At 43.7% G+C, this 19,259-nt stretch overlaps 1 protein-coding gene across 1 annotated transcript in view; it reads left to right on the top strand.

Moving 5' to 3' along the window:
* The window catches only part of LOC139662362 (RNA binding protein fox-1 homolog 3-like), a gene marked incomplete at its 3' end in the record, with an annotated part of 41,784 nt that extends 22,932 nt beyond the window's left edge, over window positions 1–18,852 (top strand). The window contains exons 3-6 of the mRNA XM_071541024.1: window positions 8,778–8,831; window positions 14,355–14,447; window positions 16,903–16,963; window positions 18,799–18,852. Of these exons, the coding sequence (XP_071397125.1) occupies window positions 8,778–8,831; window positions 14,355–14,447; window positions 16,903–16,963; window positions 18,799–18,852 (262 nt within the window). The remainder of the gene's footprint in view (window positions 1–8,777; window positions 8,832–14,354; window positions 14,448–16,902; window positions 16,964–18,798) is intronic.
* Between the last annotated feature and the right edge of the window lie 407 nt (window positions 18,853–19,259).

Below are 19,259 nucleotides of genomic sequence, written 5' to 3'. Positions count from 1 at the left end.
CGCGGACGCAGAAGGACCCTGTTCATTTAGCCCCACACAGAGTGAAACTTGACAAGGCGCTATGCGGGGGCCGCTGCCGTCCCCTGAGCCTCGGCTATGTTTAATTAATAAGCAGGCACTTAGTGAGCCAGCCGCAAGAGGGTCCTTACTGTCACACTCCCAGAGGTAGGGGTCCTAAATGAGTCATTAGACACTCGCACACATGCACATGCACTCCCTTGTCTCGCACACACACACACATGCGCGCAAACACTTATGGCCTACCTCAGCAGTGTGTGTGTGTGTGTGTGTTTGCGGTGAGCGCCGGGGGTTGGGTTTTGTGCTAATGGAGTTTTAATGACACCTACTCCTGCCTAATCACCTGTTCTGGAGGCTTCCAGCGTTCCAGGTAGCCCAGCGTTCCCAGCAAGGGAATTCTTTTTAATGTCTCTTGTTCACGGCTACACTCTCATTTGCCTTCCCAATTATTCCATAAGGCTCCATTCTAACCGGCGTCGCCTCTGAGGAGGCAAGGTGTAATTATAATCTGAAAATCAGGTAATTTACATCAACATATCAGTGTAGAAATGGAGCCATTTTACACTGAGTGGGTAGTTAGAAAGGCTCTGCCTCGCCGTTGCGTTGTCTCCCCTCGGTGCCGGAGTGTTTGTGTTGATGAAGGCGATTAAGCTGTTTGTTTAGGATGGAGGAGAAGGAGAGCGAGACGAGTTAAAGGTCTATTTACCATTAAGTCGAGGCACCACAGGTGAAAATGCTGATTTTGCCTGGATTGATCAATTTGGAGGCATAATATTTTGCTTTGGTAACACTTTACAATAAGGATTAGTTAATTAAGGGTTAGTTAATGCTTAAAAAGCATTGACTAACCCTTAATTAGGGTAATTAATAGTTAGTAATAGTTTAGTAATAGTTTATAAAGATGACTATTAAATAATGTATAAATTAATACCTTAGTTAACATGAACACCATTAGTAAATGATTACCAGACACATTAGTTAACTGCTAATTAAGATTTAGTTAATGCTATTAAGCATTAACTAACCCTTAATTAATGTACCCTTATTGTAAAGTGTTACCTTTGCTTTTATAACTACTGTAGTTTCATAGAATATACAAAGCAATCATCAAAAACGACTAGAAATAGTTAATTTACATATTTTTATACAAGGTAGCAAGTACACCATGCGCAAAATTAGCTTCAAAAAATGCTTTAACGGACATTTTCTCGCAATGACATATTCCCCATATGCAAACATTTTTCCAGCTAAACTGACCTATGACCTACTCCAACTAATCTTTATGGGGTATTTTGCATGTAAAATTGTGAAAAATCACCATATAGGCTACCTTGTATTTTGTAAAAATGAAAAAAAAAATCTAAATCCCTTTGAAATTCATTCATAAAGTCAACTCTTTATCTACTGATATGCAAATCTGCACGTTTTTAATGAAATGTCAGCTAATTTGAATGTTATTAGCCTAAAACTAACAGTCATGATGCAGAAAGCGTTTGTATTTGGGTCCATATTCAACATGTAAAACTCCATTCTGATAAGACACATACACACACATACAGTGTGACTCCCCAGGCCTATTAGGTTTAAACAAGCCAGCATTTCCAGTCAGTGTTTGTGTGAAAAGAGTCCTTGGCACTGAGAGCGCCACGCTGCGATTGCGAGCCAGTGTGTGTTTGCTGGGGTTGATTTACACTTCTCTCTCCTCCGGTGGAAAACAGCTCTAATTTGGACTAATGGAGACGACTGCTGTCTCAGACCCGACACTGGAATGGGGATGGACGAGGAGGAGAGAGAAAAAGTAGAAGAAAAAAAAAAAACAACAGGCGGCGGGGAAGGCTGGAAGAAAACAGCGCTGTAGTTTTGTGAACCGAGTGATAGATCTGAAGGCATGAACAAACAGTAGGTAGGTATTAGGCGAGGCACACATATGCTAACACACGTCGCCCTGCTTACACAGTACAGGCACATGGACTGGCTTCCTCAACCTGAACTCACACAGATATATAAAATGAGCACAACTTAACACCAAATTACATGTTGGTGGTACGTAAGGAGTCATTCCTATGTTCCCAGGGTCCTATGTTCCCCAGATTTATATGGCACATAATGGGAACATGACAAAGGATCCTATGTTCCCAGGGTCCTATGTTCCCCAGTTCTACATATGTGCTCTCCCAGGGTCCTATGTTCCCAAGGTCCTATGTTACCAGGGTCCTATGTTCCCCAGCTCTATATAGCACATAATGGGAACCTGAAAAAGATGTTCCTCAGCTCTGTATTCGCTTAATATGGTTAGTTAGGGTTAGCGTTGGGGTTAGGGTTAAACTTAGGACCCTGGGAACATAGGACCCTTTGTCATGTTCCCATTATGTGCCACATAAATCTGGGGAACATAGGACCCTGGGAACAAGGGTTGTAGCGCAGTGTTAAGTAAGGGTGTCAGGTGTGGCTCATTAACCACCTGAGAGTGGCAAAAACCTGCCGGACACTGAACCTCAAGGACCGGAACTGAGTACCTAGGCCACCAAACTTGGATAGAACGGTCATTCCCATTCAACGTTCCTGGATGGTTGGAGTGGCGGCCATTTTTATGTGTACCGTTGGGCTAGCTTCTTACGGCAAGTCGCTGAGAGGAGAGGTTTTGCAGTACGGACCAAAGGAGCTTCTCCGTCTCCTTGCTGCCATGATTTGCTAACATGCTAATGTTGAGTAGAAGAGCTAGAGAGAGAAGTACAGTCTTTGATAAAGCTACGTTAGCCTCGTCTCGAACGTTAGCTTTCAGAGTTGAGTTTTGTAGGTTTGCTAACAGACACATCTGCTCAGTTCTCAAGCAACTGTTCTGTCGCCTAGGCTGTAGAGGAACGTCTACCTTTAGAAACTCTCAATCGCGACTACAAGAAAAAGCTGAAAGAAGATGGCTAACCCTTTAAATAGGTTGACAATGCAAGATGGGTCATTTTGCTCATGCAGAACTTAGATGAAGAGACACTTCCAATGGTTTTAGATGTCAGATGTCTAAATTTGAGAGGCTTCTTCATCGTATTGCGTATTGACAAGAACAAATGTAATCTGGTGGCTGGCTAGAGGCAGAGTTACCTAGTTGTGGGATCACTCAAGTGAGAATGGAATCTGAACCAGCTACAGGAAACGACCCCAAAACGCAAAGGTTTGTGGGTAGAAGGAGACGGATGTTGACGTCTGATAGCCAGCAGTTCCTCATGCTTGGAAAGCCTAGCATAACAAGTCTGGACTGATGCTCATATACAGCTAATTCTTCATGAGTTCTTAACTGGTATGAACACCAGAGAAGGGAAATGACAGCTGAAGTTACAGAGACTGATATCAGATTTGTTTTGACTCTCTAACCCAGTGGTTCTCAACGTGGGGTCCGGGGACCACCAGGGGTCCTTGAGGGGGTTCCAGGGGGTCCCCAGCAAATTGATGAATTTATATAAGAAGTGAACACAATTCGAGAATGTAGAAGAATGGCTTGTCTGATCATAGTTTCTCTGTTATCTCTCTACCTACAATACAGATGGTTATGGAATTCTGGACAAAATCATATCTAACAATAAAAATATTCTCAGATTTGGGTCAGAGGTCCGTGGCCCTAATGCGGACTAAATTGGGGGTCCTGGATATGAAAAAGGTTGAGAATCACTGCTTTAACCTAGCAGGATGACAGGTTACCACAACTCTGTCCAATAAACAAGCTTCTTGTGAGTCATGTGACTTTTGTTTACAAGCCCCTGTGTGTTCGCTTGTAATTGGGCAGCGTGAACCTCATTGAACCGAATCCAAAAACGCTACAAAGTAAACTTTTCCACTGGTTTCCAAAGAGAATGAACTATAGGTGTGATCGCATCCGCGGACAAAAAAACAAGCCTCATCGCTATATTACCTCTCTTGTTTCTTGTTCATCAGCTCATTGATCAAGATTATTGAGTTTGTGCTAGCTGGGGCTGTATTTGTGTGTGTGTGTGTGTGTGTGTGCATATGTGTGTGTGTGTGTGGTCTGTTGGCCTGCCTCACCGCCGGCATCGCTGACAGGGTAATTAGTCCTAATGAAATAACGCGGCCATTGTGGACAACAATTAAAGGTAGCTTTCATCCCACTCATTAGGCTGAGTGGAGGACCGCTTTCATTTGCCTCCATTCTTAATGATCTGATCTGCAGGACACGCCCGCTGGATTGAGCGGCTGCTCACACACACACACACACACACATGCATACACACCCACTGGAGGCTGATCCACAGAGGATAGCGAGAATGATCCTCGGCTATTTATTTTTTTTACTCTTCAGGCGAGTAGATTAAATAGCCACACTGGAAAAATATATCCTTCTTAACAAGTCATTTAACCTAGTGGTGAGTCGTAGAATCTTATTTTTCTTAAAGCAAATGAAAAAATCTGCCATTGGAGTGAGAAAATGTCACTTGTTTCCAATGCAAATCAATGGATTTTCCTTAAGTGTCATTATCTTGATACTTGATACTCGTCTCTCGTTTCAAGAAATTGACACGTCTCTGGATGAAGTGAAACCGCATTGGAAACAAAAGCAAAAAACTGGATTTTAAGACTGAGTATGAGACTAAGACTGATTCTCACCAGCCTCTACACACACACACACACACACACACACACACACACTACAATTACAACCTTCCATCGGGAGGAGGAGAAACGCAGAGAAACTGCGAGCGGAGAGAAAACAGAGGTAGTCGGGGTAAATGACTTGTTCAGCGGGCCGTGGATGGGGCTCTCACTGGGGCCCGAGACCCAGACAGAGAGCGAGAGAGAGAGAGGGAGAGAGCGCCGCTGATCCGTGCTGTCTGCAGCCCTAAACCTCTACACTATCCACACACACACACACACAAACACACACACACACACTGCAAAGAAAACCCATCTTAACAAGTCAAAAATAAGGGAAAAAGTGCGATTCCACTTGTTTCCAATGCAGTTTCACGTGGTTCTGGTGTTTTTTTGTTTTTTTTTTCCCTTTTATTTTACAGACTTGACATTAAACACATACATTACATTACATACACAATGCATACACAAATGACATAAAGCAAACAATGGAATATGAGAAGGGGGGGCATCAATAAATACTTAATGTAGCTGTTTTTTTTGGTTTTTTTAACAAAAGATCCTTGAAAATCTTCTTGTTGTAGCTCATCATATTATACACCATTACACACATTTTTTGTCCATATCTTGAAACATGGCAGATCACTGCACTAGCATCAAGAACATACATGACACTTGATTCAACAGAATTCTTGAGACAATCCGATTTGCATTGGAAACGTGAAATTATCTAGATTTTGTCACATTTTGAGACTGTGTGCTCCATTAAATGAGTTGTTAAGATGGACATTTTTTGCTCCTCCTTTGACTTGAGTGTGTGCATATATTCATCTTACGCACGTAAATAGATCATGCGCGGCTTTGCAACATGGATGTGATGTATGCAAAGTATGTATGTATATCATCTGATGTGTGTGTGTGTGTGTGTGTGTGTGTGTGTTTGTGTGTTTTGCTGGCAGAGTTTCCCCCCCCCCTTCTTCTGGCGCTGAGATGCCGTGACCTTGCCCGCGCTCCGCTGCCTGCGCCATGTTTATTAATTTATTGAAATAAACTAGTTGATTCAAGGTCTAGTTATGGGGAAGCGCAAGGCTGAGCATTACCATACTGCCTGGCGAGGTTAGCTTGCTGCCTGCTGCACATAGCCAGGGGTTCACACCGGCAGCACTGCAGCTACAGCACAGGCTCCAACACAAGACTAGCGGCTAGGTCGCACTCGGGTTCGACCAATACAGGTTTTTGAAGGCCCATGGTGATATTTTTGTACTGAAAGTGCTGATAGTTTGCACTGATATTCAGTATTTTTTAAATCTGACTCATTTTAAATGCCCAAAAAATGACACATATTCACTATATCTCCCAGAGTTTTATTCTTCTCAGGGTGGAAAAGCCTCTGAAACAGCATTTAGACCATCATGGGACACTAAAACTCTCCATTGAAACCCAAACTAATGACATTATTTTAGTGTTAGCAGCTCTTTTAAGGCAGGGTGACCCATCTCACACCTATTCAAGGGTAGGGAAACCCATTCACTGCCCTTTAAATTAAGAATTCATTCACAAAAAGCATTAAATGAAAAAAAAAATGTGCAATGAAAATCTAACAACGGTCATTCAGATTGTTCATTTGGAAGAATACATCTCGTAAGATGGTATAAAATGGCAACGTACTTTTTCATTAATGTTATCCTTGTAATAATGTCACTTCCATATTTGTGATGTAAATGTGAACTGTAGCTTCTCCACCAAGGAGCATGAAATGATGTATTTACAGTGAGCTGTTGTGGACGAATGGGAAGATGTGACATTTAGTCTGAACTTGAACTCTTCTGGTTTAAGTGCCTGAGTGGTAAAAAAGTGACTGGGACTATTTATGAATCAGAATCAGCTTTATTGGCCAAGTATGTACACATTCAAGGAATTTGACTCTGGTTTTTCCGTTGCACTCAATGTACTTACACAGAATAAATATACAGCTAAAAACAAGGACAACAAGATGAAAAGAGGTAAACCTAAACATTTAACTACAATGTACAAATTCTGATGAGTGAGTGGAAGAAGCATGGATTTCATCAGGAAGGACTGTATGAGTATACTCTAAATCTCTTCATTGAATCCATTCTCAGAACTTCTTTTAGGCGGGTTAGCAGCTCCTTAAGGTAGAGTGAGGCAGGTTTCAAAGTGCCATTTTTTTCTTAACTTTAGTCTTAAGAAAAAAAATAGGAAAAAACGCTATTCTCAAAAACAGATATTTTCTTAACTTTCTTCTTATGTTTCTTCCTAAGAAAAAACTTACAAATAAATTGATATTCTTGAAATGAAAGTTCTCAAATTTGTTCTTGATTTTTTTTCTTAACTTTAAGACAGTCCTTCACCTCTTAAAACTCCTACAGTGAAAAGGTAAGCCTCTAATATCATATATTTAAACACATTTTAGACAAGTAGGTTATAGTTCAAAGTCTTCATAGGTTCCCCTACACCTAACATTAAGATGAACATTTATTGTAAAGCTTTATTTGGTGTAGGGCCAGGTAGGCCTCTGTCTCATGTCTGTTGAAAATAAGCTGCAAATTTCACAGTTACCAACAGCAACCAATGTTTAAATCTTTGCTCTAGTTGCCCTAAATAGGTTTTTCCCAATTGTTTTGTAGATGGAAGCACTTTGGGTTGCCTCCTAGCCTTGTCTCTTAGCCTCCTAGCCTTGCCTCCTAGCCTCAATGGCAGTAACCCTAAAGTTTATTAACCAGAATTAATTCAGGCCCTATTTTGAGAAGTTCTTAAGTAGGAAAATTAAAGAAATTCGGAAGAAATGAGACTGTTACTAAGAAAATATTGAGGAATTGCACTTAAGAGCCTTCTTAAGAACTTCCTAAAATTTCCTCTTATGTCATTTCTTAAGAACTATCTTAAGAACATGTTGGTGAATCCGGCCCCAGATTTGTAAATCAGTCTAACCCTAGCTGCATGTAGTCCCATATCTCTACTGTACATCCAAGCCTACGATTAGCCATACAACAAAGGGCCATATCCCTTCCACTACTCCCTGACTAGCACATACAGTATGACACGGTGGTGTTTACCATGTATAAAGAGCCATAAAGCGAGGTCTCATATCATATTTAAACCCATAAGCATGACAGCCGCACGCTCGCAACCCCCCCCCCCCATCGAATCCGTCGGAAAGGCGTGGCCGGCACCGACCGAGTCTGACTCTAATTAGCCAATTAAAATGAAGCATGGAGCCAATCAAGGCCATTAAGAGCCTGATCAGCTGAGAACCTATAGGCGCCGAGGTGGGGTGTGTGTGTGTGTGTGTGTGTGTGTGTGTGTGTGTGTGACAGGTAATTACGATGATGGTCTTCATCCTGAGCGCATAAACAAATGTATGGTTTATCATTAGCCTTGATGGGCTATCCCTTCATTCCCACCCACCCCCCACCCCCACCACATACACACACACACTGTTTTAATTGAGAAAAGGGGCCTTCCGCCTCCTCTAAAAATACTCTCCCTCGTTCTTTTTTACCGAGAGAGAGAGAGAGAGAGAGAGAGAGAAAGAGAGGGGAGAGGAAAACAAGATGATGGGCGTCATTAAGAGCAGCGGCGCGTGCCACTATAGCGCTCCGCATCCGCCCGCCGTAATGTTCATTAACACCGTATAGCTTCCACCATCGCCTTAAGTCTCTGACACACACACACACACACACACACACACACACACACACACTCACACGCCTCTCTTTATTACCACGACAGAGCAAACACAGCATTAAACGGCATTAAGAGGAAATGGATATTTTATTAATCTCATTGTCGGGTGAAGAGGAGTTGGTTAATTTCCGAGCGTTGACTGCTTGACCTTTTTTTTTTTTTTAGGAGGAGGGGGAGGGGGGAAGGGGGAGGGGGTGGGGTGCATGGAGCTGTATAGTGTTTTATTAAGTTTGGATTAACTGAGTAAGGGTTTTTTTTTTTTTTTTTATTATTATTATTATTTTAGAGTAGGAGAGAGCAGTGCAATCAGCCCAGGTTGAATGTGACATGTCGTAATTAATTTCTCTCCTTTCCCACTTTTCTCTTCATTCCTTGCCCTCCTTTTCCCTTCCCGTCCTCCTCTCCCCTCTCTCTCTCCCTCTCTCTCCCTCTCTCTCTCTTTCTTCCCTCTCCAGCAATTTGGGAAGATTTTAGACGTGGAGATTATTTTTAACGAGCGAGGCTCCAAGGTAAGTGTGCTGTAACATAAGTTCACACACACACATACTATTTTCTACCCGACCTTTCCCTCTCTCTCTCTTTCTCTCCCTCTCTCTCTCTCTCTCTCTCAGGTCTCTTTCCCTCTGTCTAATAATAATTACTAACATATCAGCGAGTCTCTCGCCTCCAGGCGGCTCTCACACCTTACTGCCTGCCATACATTGTGACATACAATAAGTTGGTCCCACTTAGCTTAACGCTGACATCAGGATTCACACAGTCTGCAAACACACACTGTCTTGCCCAGTTAGCCTCCCCACCTTCACTGCCAAGAGGTAAAAATAAACTGTATGCTAATATACTACAACCCAGCTATACAGGAGACAATCCAGGACAGAATGCAAACTGAGCGCATGCTAATAAGATGGAAATGAGTATATATTAAAGCATTAACCGCAACATTTTCATGTAAGGAAGTCAATGTTGCTCCTCTCTATCACCAACTGATATAATACAACAGTGGTTCAACCTATATCCAGTTTACGAAAGCTTTTACGTTGTCTGTTCTAAACACCCGGAGTCTGGTAGCTCTTTCCTGGGAAAAATCCTCTGGCGCACAGTAACGGCTAAACTTCCCAGCATGCGGAACGTTCACGTATCCGAACTTGCAGCGGCCCAGTTGCAACACGGCATTTTAGGGTCCTATGTTCCCAAGGTCCTATGTTACCCAGCTCTCTTTAGCACATAATGGGAACCTGAAAAAGATGTTCCCCAGCTCTGTATTCGCTTAATATGGTTAGTTAGGGTTAGGGTTAAACATAGGACCCTCTGAACATAGGACCCTGGGAGAGCACATATGTAGAACTAGGGAACATACGACCCTGGGAACATAGGACCCTTTGTCATGTTCCCATTATGTGCCATATAAATCTGGGGAATATAGGACCCTGGGAACATAGGACTCTGAGAACATAGGACCTTGGGAACATAGGACTCTGGGAACATAGATACGCTCCCCATTTTCAGCTGCTACACCAGGTCTGTTCTTGCTTGTTGTGTTGCACCTATCTACATTTTATCCATGAGTAAGTGAACACAATTATCTGCTTATTGTTCCATAAGCGGTACAAAGTTGTACCGTGAGGAACCTTAATCTCCCATGTAGGATACTTATGGCAGGCTATCCATAGATAACCTCAACTCCAACATTTATTTAACTGACATTGGTTTATGTATCCTATGACTATACTAAGCAAAACCCTAGCATTTATAGATATTTGTACGGGTCAAAAAACCCAACAGACCGCTGTGTAGTCCAAGAAAAATAGAAGCCATGTGTATCTCCAAAGTTGAAGCTCCGATCTGGCTCAGATCTTTCAGATCCGTCAACATGCTGCAGCCAATGGAGCAGCTGCATTGAAGTACATGGCTGCGTATCTGATTTGACCCTTCCAACACAAATGGACGGAACATAAACACGTCTGGTGTAGCTGAGCATTTTACGTTTGCGGTTTGTTTGAAATAAATAGAAGAAGAACTGGGTAGGTAGCATGAGCAGCGATAGCCACCATGGCTGAACAGACAAAGAAAAGAGCGCCACCTACAGAAACTTCATCAACAGAAATTCCAAGGAAAAAGACGTCACAGTACTGGACAACACTGTTTGATTGACAGGTGATCTCTGGGAAGTGCAGTGCAGAAACACCAAAGCAAAGAGTGATTAGCAGATGGTTGTGATGCCTTATCACCAACTGGAGGTCATAGTTTACCCATCATCTGATTTAGTACTTCACTGATCCTCAGCACAATTCATAAGGTAATGCAGACCAGATGGTTTACATAGTTCTTAATACAGCAGCTTGGTTCCTGTCTTGTCTTTCGAGGAACCCACATCCATCGATAACCACTCTTAGTTCCCCTTTAAAAAGCCCTGTTTACATTCAGTGCTTGTCAGCCACTGTAAAAAAAAAACAAAAAAAAAAACAGGTAGCGCGTCTCGCATTCCCAAGAACGCTAATTATTTCCACATGATAAAGGAAAAGAAAGCGAGCTATCTGCATTAAGGGTGAAGAGCTGCGAATGTACGTATACGTGGCAACAAAATGTCAGAAGGATTAATTCCGCTCCCACTTCGCAGTTTTAAATGTATTTTTTATCTGCTCCCCCCCTCCCCCCACTCTCTCAAGGGCAGGCCCATGTGTTATTTATGCCCGGCGGAAGGCAGCGGATCCTGTATATGCATACGAGATCACGGGCGCCGGGTGCCGTTCGCACATATTATCTGGCAAAGCAATTACAGGGCAGCGACTGGCCCGGGATACATAAGCTAAAAGGACCGGCTGCTTGTCCAACAGGCGTGTCTGCCAGGCATATCTAATGGAGTTCACTCTCTGCCTCCGCGCCATAACTCAGCGGTGACAAAGCAGGCCGGGAGAAATGAGAACGGGGGACCACACTTGTTGTCGGAGGCTCCGTTCGGTGGGGGAGGCGGGTAGGGAGGCAGAGAGAAGGGAAGAACACGGCCAGTTTATGTAGATGAGGAATTAGACTTGCGTTGCGCTAGACGGGGGGTTCTCAAAGTGGGGTCCAGGGAGCGTCGGTGGTTCTCGAGGAGGGGGGTTCCCCGGGGAGCAAAACAAGACGTTTGATCTCATAATAGTGTACCTCAATAGAAATTAACCCAACTAGAGGATGTGTAGAGGGCTTTCAGGTGATGTAACACACCCTGTGGCGGCCGTATTGGAGGTCGATAGCTCATGGGCACAACGTGATCTCAGAAAATTTCATGAAATGAAATTTTTGTCGTTGCCAATTCCCGATGTGCTCCATGATCCTGTCGTTGTGCCACCCCCACGTCGGCCGGGGAGGGTGTAGACTTGGGAGCGTATCTATGTTCCCAGGGTCCTATGTTCCCAGGGTCCTGTGTTCCCAGGGTCCTATATTCCCCAGATTTATATGGCACATAATGGGAACATGACAAAGGGTCCTATGTTCCCAGGGTCCTATGTTCCCCAGTTCTACATATGTGCTCTCCCATGGTCCTATGTTCCCAGGGTCCTATGTTTAACCCTAACCCTAACAGCTGTGGTCAGAGCTCTGGGTAAACATCTACACACAACCAACCTAACCCTAACCCTAACCCTAACTAACCATATTAAGCGAATACAGAGCTGGGGGACATCTTTTTCAGGTTCCCATTATATGCTATATAGAGCTGGGGAACATAGGACCCTGGGAACATAGGACCTTGGGAATATAGGATCCTGGGAGAGCACATATGTAGAACTGGGGAATATAGGACCCTGGGAACATAGGAATGACTCCGTAGAGTTCCATATGTCTCCTCTGACACACGTGGAGCCGCAAGCCACAGCAAGGATTTTTTCCAGGAGAGCGTCACACACACGGAGGTTCACAAACAGGCCCCAGCCAAGCCAGAGCCTCCATGGTGGTGGGCTATCATTTTTCAGCTGTGCCATCCGACATGAATTATGTCAACATTAGCCTATACGTTCCTCCACCACAAATTGGATTACGTGGCAATAGCACGAATTGGATTATGTCACACGAATTGGACACGGCATTTTCACAAAGATCAGGCTGCTTGGGCAACAATAGCTGAGCCCTGGTTGACATTTACATCATTGCTTTGCGATATTAGCCCGCTGGGGGGTCATCCCTATGTTCCCTCAGCCCCATGTTCCCTCAGCATCAGAGGGTAAGGGTTAGGGTTAGGGTTAGGGGGCGAAAGGGGCGGAAACATTACCTCATTGGCGGAGGTACTGATCTGAGGGAACATAGGGCTGAGGGAACATAGTGTTGACAGACAGTTTACTGTGTTACAGTAACCTAAATTTGGAAACAAATCTACCTTATCAAACTATTAGAACTATTAGAGTCTTGGAACATTACTGAATTGATCCACAAAATCCACAAAAACAATCAATCCACAAAACAATCTTTTTCAGGTACCTCTCTTTTCCTAGCGCATATTATTTGTGCACAGCCAATTCTCCAGTGGACATGGTTGATTTGTGCCACAACTGCAAAGTCTCTGTAAGAATAACTATTAATAATAATCATAGGTTTCACATTATTATCTCCCACACGTACAGTGTAGACAGTTCTACATGGGTCCCGACTAAACCTGATTAAATGGGGGCCTAATGTGTGTCTCTTTGGGGGTTCATGACATGAAAATGGCCGAGAACCCCTAGCTTTAGACCAGTGGTTCTCAACGTGGGGTCCGGGGACCACCAGGGGTCCTTGAGGGGGTTCCAGGGGGTCCCCAGCAAATTGATGAATTGTTATATTGTTAAATTATTTCATTTACAATAAGTTAACACGGTTAGAAAATGACAAAGAATGACTGTTTTGATCATAGTTTCTCTGTTATCTCTCTACCTACAATACAGATAGTCATGGGATTCTGGACAAAATCCTATCTAACAATGACAATATTCTCAGATTTGGGTTTGAGAGACAAAATCTCATCAAATGGGGGTCTGTGGCTCATAATGTGGACTAAATTAGAGGTCCTTGATATGAAAAAGTTTCACTGCTTTAGACCACAGTAAGTTAGACTACATTAAGCATCACTCAATACACGGTAGACAGAAACACTTTTTTAACATAAACCCCGCCATACAGGCAGTGATCAACGATCACAGTGGATTTTTTTTTTTTTTTTTTTTTGAAACACTCGCTCTCTGCCTGCTTTAAGCCTGTTGACACAGACAGACGAGGCTCCGGAGTTCAGGCTGGCGGAGGCACGTTTTTACCGCATATATATACGCTGTCTGAGCCAGCCGACACACACAGACAAGGGTGGGGGGGGGGGGGGGGGGCTCCTGAGCGAGCTGCGTCCCAGGGCTCCGAGAGTCACGGCTGACTGATGCCGTGGAGATTGTAATTGTATGGCACTTATCTGCTCTCCCACAGGGCCCCTGCACACCAGCCGAGCAACTGCACCCTACAGCAACACACACACACACACACACAGACATGCCCCCCTCCACCCCCCCCCCCCCCCACACACACACACACACACACACACAAGGCTGCATTGTGTGTGTGTGTGTGTGTGTGTGCGCGTGAAGGCTTTCATTCCCTCTGCTAATTCAATTATGTCCAATTGATCCTGTAAATGTACTTGCGGCGGAGTCCTAGCCGGGACAGGGGATAGAAACGCACGTGCACACACACACACTCACACACACACACACACACACTGATAAGGTGATTTAAGTGTATCAGAGCTCTTGTCTGTGGTTTGATGTGCTGTGTCCCTAGCTTTCCTTAACTCTAGTGTCTTCTCTAACCGCCTTCACATCTCTCTGTGGCTTCTGCTTCTAGATCTCTAGGCCTCCTCCTCCTCCCGACCCGCAGCTCTCTCACCTCCGCTTTGTGTCTTTCTCTCCTTTCTTTGTGTCATCATTTCGTCCCCCTCTCTCTCTACTTTTCCTTTCCTTCTTCTCTCTCTCTCTCTCTCTCTCTCTTTATTTTCCAAACCCACCCCCCGGGGGCCTCGTTCCTTCCCCTGGCCACCGCAGGGCTTTGGGTTTGTAACATTTGAAACGAGCGCAGACGCCGACCGCGCACGGGAGAAACTAAATGGTACAATCGTAGAGGGACGCAAAATAGAGGTGCCTTCCTTTTTTTTTCCCGTCCCTCTTCTACCCCCCTACCCCCCCAATTCTCTCTCTCTCTCTCTCTCTTTCCTCTCTCTCTCTCTCTCTCTCCGTTTGCCTGACGATGCCTGCCATGCTTTCTTCCCTTTTCTTCTCTCTTCCTCCGTTCATCCCCTTTGCCTGCTGCACCTTGAACGCTGCATGCCGAACCCTGATCCGTAAGTGTGTGTGTGTGAGTGGAAGAAAGAGAGAGAGAAGGAGAGAGAGAGAGAGAGAGAGAGAGAGAGAGAGAGAGCAGTGTGCAGTCTCGTTGCGTGTGTGCATGTTTGCAAGTGCGAGTTGCAATGTTTTCAAGAACATGGTAAATTATCTTGTACCCATGAGTGTTTGTGTTGTGTGTGTGTGTGTGTGTGTGTGTTTGGCATGTGCATGAGATCACAGTGGTTTTTTGATTGGAGCTTGACATCACCACTTTGAAGTCCACCCCCTATAAATATGTTTAAATTAACTATCAAAGATCTGCCAGTATGCCTTTAAGCCATAAATCTTGTTTACCCTCAAACCTCAGCAGTTAGTCCTGCTTTTACATCGTCTTCCCCTCATGGGGGATCGGAGGGGGGTTCTAAACCCCCCTCCATCTATCCATCTATCCAATCACTCTTTTTTTTCCCCATCTGTTTTGCCCCACATCTCTCTCTCATTTGCGAAAAAATGCCAAGAATTCAGTGTTTCCAGCCTCTGAAACCGCATTTAGACCGTCATGGGACACTAAAACTCTCCATTAAAACCCATGATACAATAATTCTATCCATACACATGCATGCCTGTCTGCCTTCCCATGGACAACCAGTGTACAGATCTACAATGAAACAAACTACATCATATATCCATCATATTGGAGGTGGAAAACAATGAGTGCCTGATATATGATTTTAAATAAAAGGCCAATATTGGCCTGATATCTTGGTAAACCGCTATGTCGGTCTAACTCTACTCTTTAGCTCTGTATCTGACTATCACCGTCTTCGCACCCCCCACTCCCTACCCACCCATTAGCATCATCTCTGTACGGTATAAAACAATACCTGGGGCCCCATACATCACATCAGGCCGGGCCGCTCTAGCGTAGCCTCGGGCTAAACGACCTCCGCCCGGCCCGCTGGAAATGGAAGCCATTAGCCTTAATTAGCGACGGAGGGGAAATGCTTAACTGCGGCAGGCAGGGAAACGTGTTAAACTGGTTCTGGACTGGGATTTCCTCCCACCACCCACCACCTCCAACACCGATTAACCCCCTGCTGTGAGAGGAGAAAGGTGCTTTGATGGCTATGAAGCAGGAGGTCTGTATGGATTTTGTGTTGGATTACTGTAATAGGGTATCTGCAGGCTTCAGAGAGACGATTTCAAGATTTTTAAGACTTTAGACTGGATTTAAGGCCAGTTTAAAAACCCTTTTTAACCCTTTCTCTAAACTAAATCTAATCCTAATTCGAATCTTTAACCCAAATTCAAGCCCTAACCCTAAACTAATTTTAAAGGAGTAGTTCACCCAAAAATTGAACTTTTGACGCTACTCACCCTCATGTCAGTTCAAAGTTTGTATGTCAGTATAACACACAGGGAGTTTGCGAGCGCTGCTCTGTAGCAGCCTTCTCCAAAACAACTGAAGTGAATGGAGACTGTTTCTTTGGAGTTCCAAAAAAGGCAAAAAATGAACAGAAAAGTACTAAACACAGCATAGTCCAAGTGTTCTGGCACCAAACGATTGAACTGTGGGTCCAACAGTCCGAAAAAATATTTACCTTACTGTTTTTTTTTGTTTGTTTTTTTTATTTTATGGTAATTTTTTGCCTTTTTGGGACTCTAAAGTAACAGTCTCCATTCACTTCAGTTGTATTATATTGACATAATGAACTTCACCAGTGTTTCACCTGACATGAAGGTGAGAAGATAATGTTCAAATTTTCATTTCTGGGTGAACTGTTTCTTTGACCTTAAAGGATAATTCTGGTTACTTTTCAGCCGCTTTTTGAATTCAACTGTTGTCCATGTTTAGTAAATTAGATATGATGCATAATATAGTACTAACTCTGTTCTGGATTAATCTAAGAGTGGATATACAGTGTTAAGGAACCTGGCTTTACATGGTGAAAATATAAGATATCTAATCTAATAACTGGATTTCAGACATTTTAATACTTTTTAAGGCCTTAAATTTAGATGATTTAAGACTTTTGTGCACTCATTCCTGATTGATTTGATATTTTTATTTCCCATCGGTGTTTCCGGGTGTGTTTCACGGCATCAGATCTTTGTCTTGCTGCATGTAGCCTTGCTTGCCGGAATTGTGAAAAAACAACATGGCTCGGAGACAGAAGTGTGTGGTTTATGGTGTGTCTGTGTGTGTGTGTGTGTGTGTGTGTGTGTGTGAGTCTACCACCCCTGCTAACCTCCGTCTGTCCGGCCGCAGGTCAACAATGCCACCGCCAGAGTAATGACCAACAAAAAGGTGGCGAACCCTTACACAAACGGTAAGACCTCCCTCCCTCTTTATCTCCCCTCTCTCCCCTCGCCCCCTTTTTTTTTTTTTGTTTACATCCTCTAATCGCTGCTTTCCTTCCATTTCTTCCCCATCATCCTCCTCCTCGTTTCATTTCTTCTCCTCTTTCTCCTGGCTTTCTTCTGTTTTTCTCAAGTCATTCCCCTACTCCCTCGTTCCATTTTCACTGCCAGCAACAGACCTGGCTGCACGACAGAGCGACAGATCTTGTAGTTATATTTATCAAAAAGAGGGGGGGGGGGCAATGCATCATCATCATCCAATCCTTCCCCATTGAGCTCCTGATATGAATGGAATGGAAACCAAGAGCTACAAACGGACGCCAAGAGACAGATTTTGCCTTCGGACCGAAAGAGTTGATTAACGGAATCAAATATTTTGTCAAAGAGGCCGTTGATTTGGTTTGAAACGATGCGAAATCCTCTCTTCCTCGGCAAGAAAAAAAGTTTCAAAAGGGGGTAAAAGAGGAAAAGTGGTGGTACAAATAGGAGGAAGATTGGAGATGGAGGGGGCGTTTAAAGGAGGAGGAGGGAGGAGGAGGGGGGGGATTCGGTAGATGGACGAGAGAGCGAATGGGTAAATGAATAGAGCCAATAAAAAAAGAGCCGGGAGTCATTCGTAAAGAGAGAGGGAGAGAGAAGGAGAGAGAAGGAGAGAGAGAGAGAGAGAGGCCTTTAGGGTGCGTTTCTCTCCTCCATCGCTCTCTTCTCAGACGCTCATTCATGTGGAGGGAATGAAAGAGGGGTGGAGGTTGAGATGGAGGGATGGACGAACGAGGCAGGGAATTAAATGGCTAGACATGTCAGCACCCCTCTCTCCCCACACACATACACACACACACACCTCTGTCGTGTTTGGGGGTGCAAAGAAAAAGAGAATGAGCCCTGAAGGGTTTTCCATTCGTCACTGTCACCGAGCCTCACTAACACACACACACACACACACACACCACACACACACACACACACAAAACTGTTTTCCACCCAGCCCACCTCTCTCACCCCCCCTCTCTCTCTCTTTCTATCTATCTCTATGTCGCTCTTCCATCTCTCCCTCAATTCAATTCAATCTGCTTTATTGGCACAAATGGTAGGTGAAGAGTGTTGCCAAAGCATCTAAAATACAATTGAATAAAAATAGAAAAAGAAATAACTAGTACATAACAATAAACATCTGTTCCCCTTGTACGTGTGTGTGTATGTGTGTGTATGTGTGTGTGTGTGTGTGTGTGTGTTAATGAGTGAGTGCTTCTTTACACAGAGAAAAAGTCAAGCAAAAACATTCAAATCATAGAAATACTACTATTACTACTACTTTTACTACTACTACTACTACTACTACTAACAATAATAATAATATTATGATAATAACAATAAATTACAGTATTTCAGACTGGATGAATGATGGATGGAATGATATAGAAAGAAAAAAACAATATGATACTCAGATATAACTATTTCTTTTCTTCCATTGGTTCAAAGTCAAAGTGTTTGCAGATGATACAGTACTTAATATTACAAATTATACACAACATACAACTCCTTTTTGAGGGTTTGACAAATATTGAAGTCGACTAAGTGAATATGAATATGAAATGACATTCTAGGTTTGACAGTATGCTAATCTATGGTTTAAGGATAGGAAAGATAGAAGGGTATATAGTTTATACAAGTTAAACGGACACTAATGTAAGAGTGCTAACATTCACTGTGTCTATATGTGCGTGTGTGTGCCTGTGTGTGTGTGTGTGTGTGTGTGTGTGTGTGTGTGTGTGTGTGTGTGTGTGTGTGTGTGTTTTCTGTGCAGGCTGGAAGCTGAATCCAGTGGTGGGAGCGGTATACGGTCCTGAATTTTATGCAGGTAAAGAATCTGCCGGTCCGAAAGTAAAAATCCATTAGAGAACACCCGCAAACCTTCTAAACCTCTCGCTATTTCCACTCATCTTTCTGTGAAATCTGCTTCTTTTCCTCTGTCCGCCTCATAAGCGTGCCTCTGAGTGTGTGTGTGTGTGTGTGTGAAAGAGAGAATGCGTGTGTGTCAAACTCATAAGGTGAATCAAGCTCAAAATGCACATACAGATCAGCTCTTGTATACATTTATTTTCTGCGTATGCCTGGCTGCACAGATTTGTTTTGTGTATATACCTGTGTGTGTCAGTGTGTGTGAGTGTGTGTGTGTGTGTGTGTGTGTGTGTGTGTGCATGTGTGGTTTCATCTGGTGGAAGTGCTGAGACTGTCCGCTCCCCTTAACTGCTCTCCTTTTTGCTC

This window comes from Centroberyx affinis, unplaced genomic scaffold, assembly GCF_046629955.1.
Source record: "Centroberyx affinis isolate AG114_WGS23_722 - 3 ecotype Tasmania unplaced genomic scaffold, CSIRO-AGI_Caff_v1 ptg003774l_1, whole genome shotgun sequence".
Classification (NCBI taxonomy): Eukaryota; Metazoa; Chordata; class Actinopteri; order Beryciformes; family Berycidae; genus Centroberyx; species Centroberyx affinis.
This window is presented reverse-complemented; position numbering and strand designations above follow the sequence as displayed.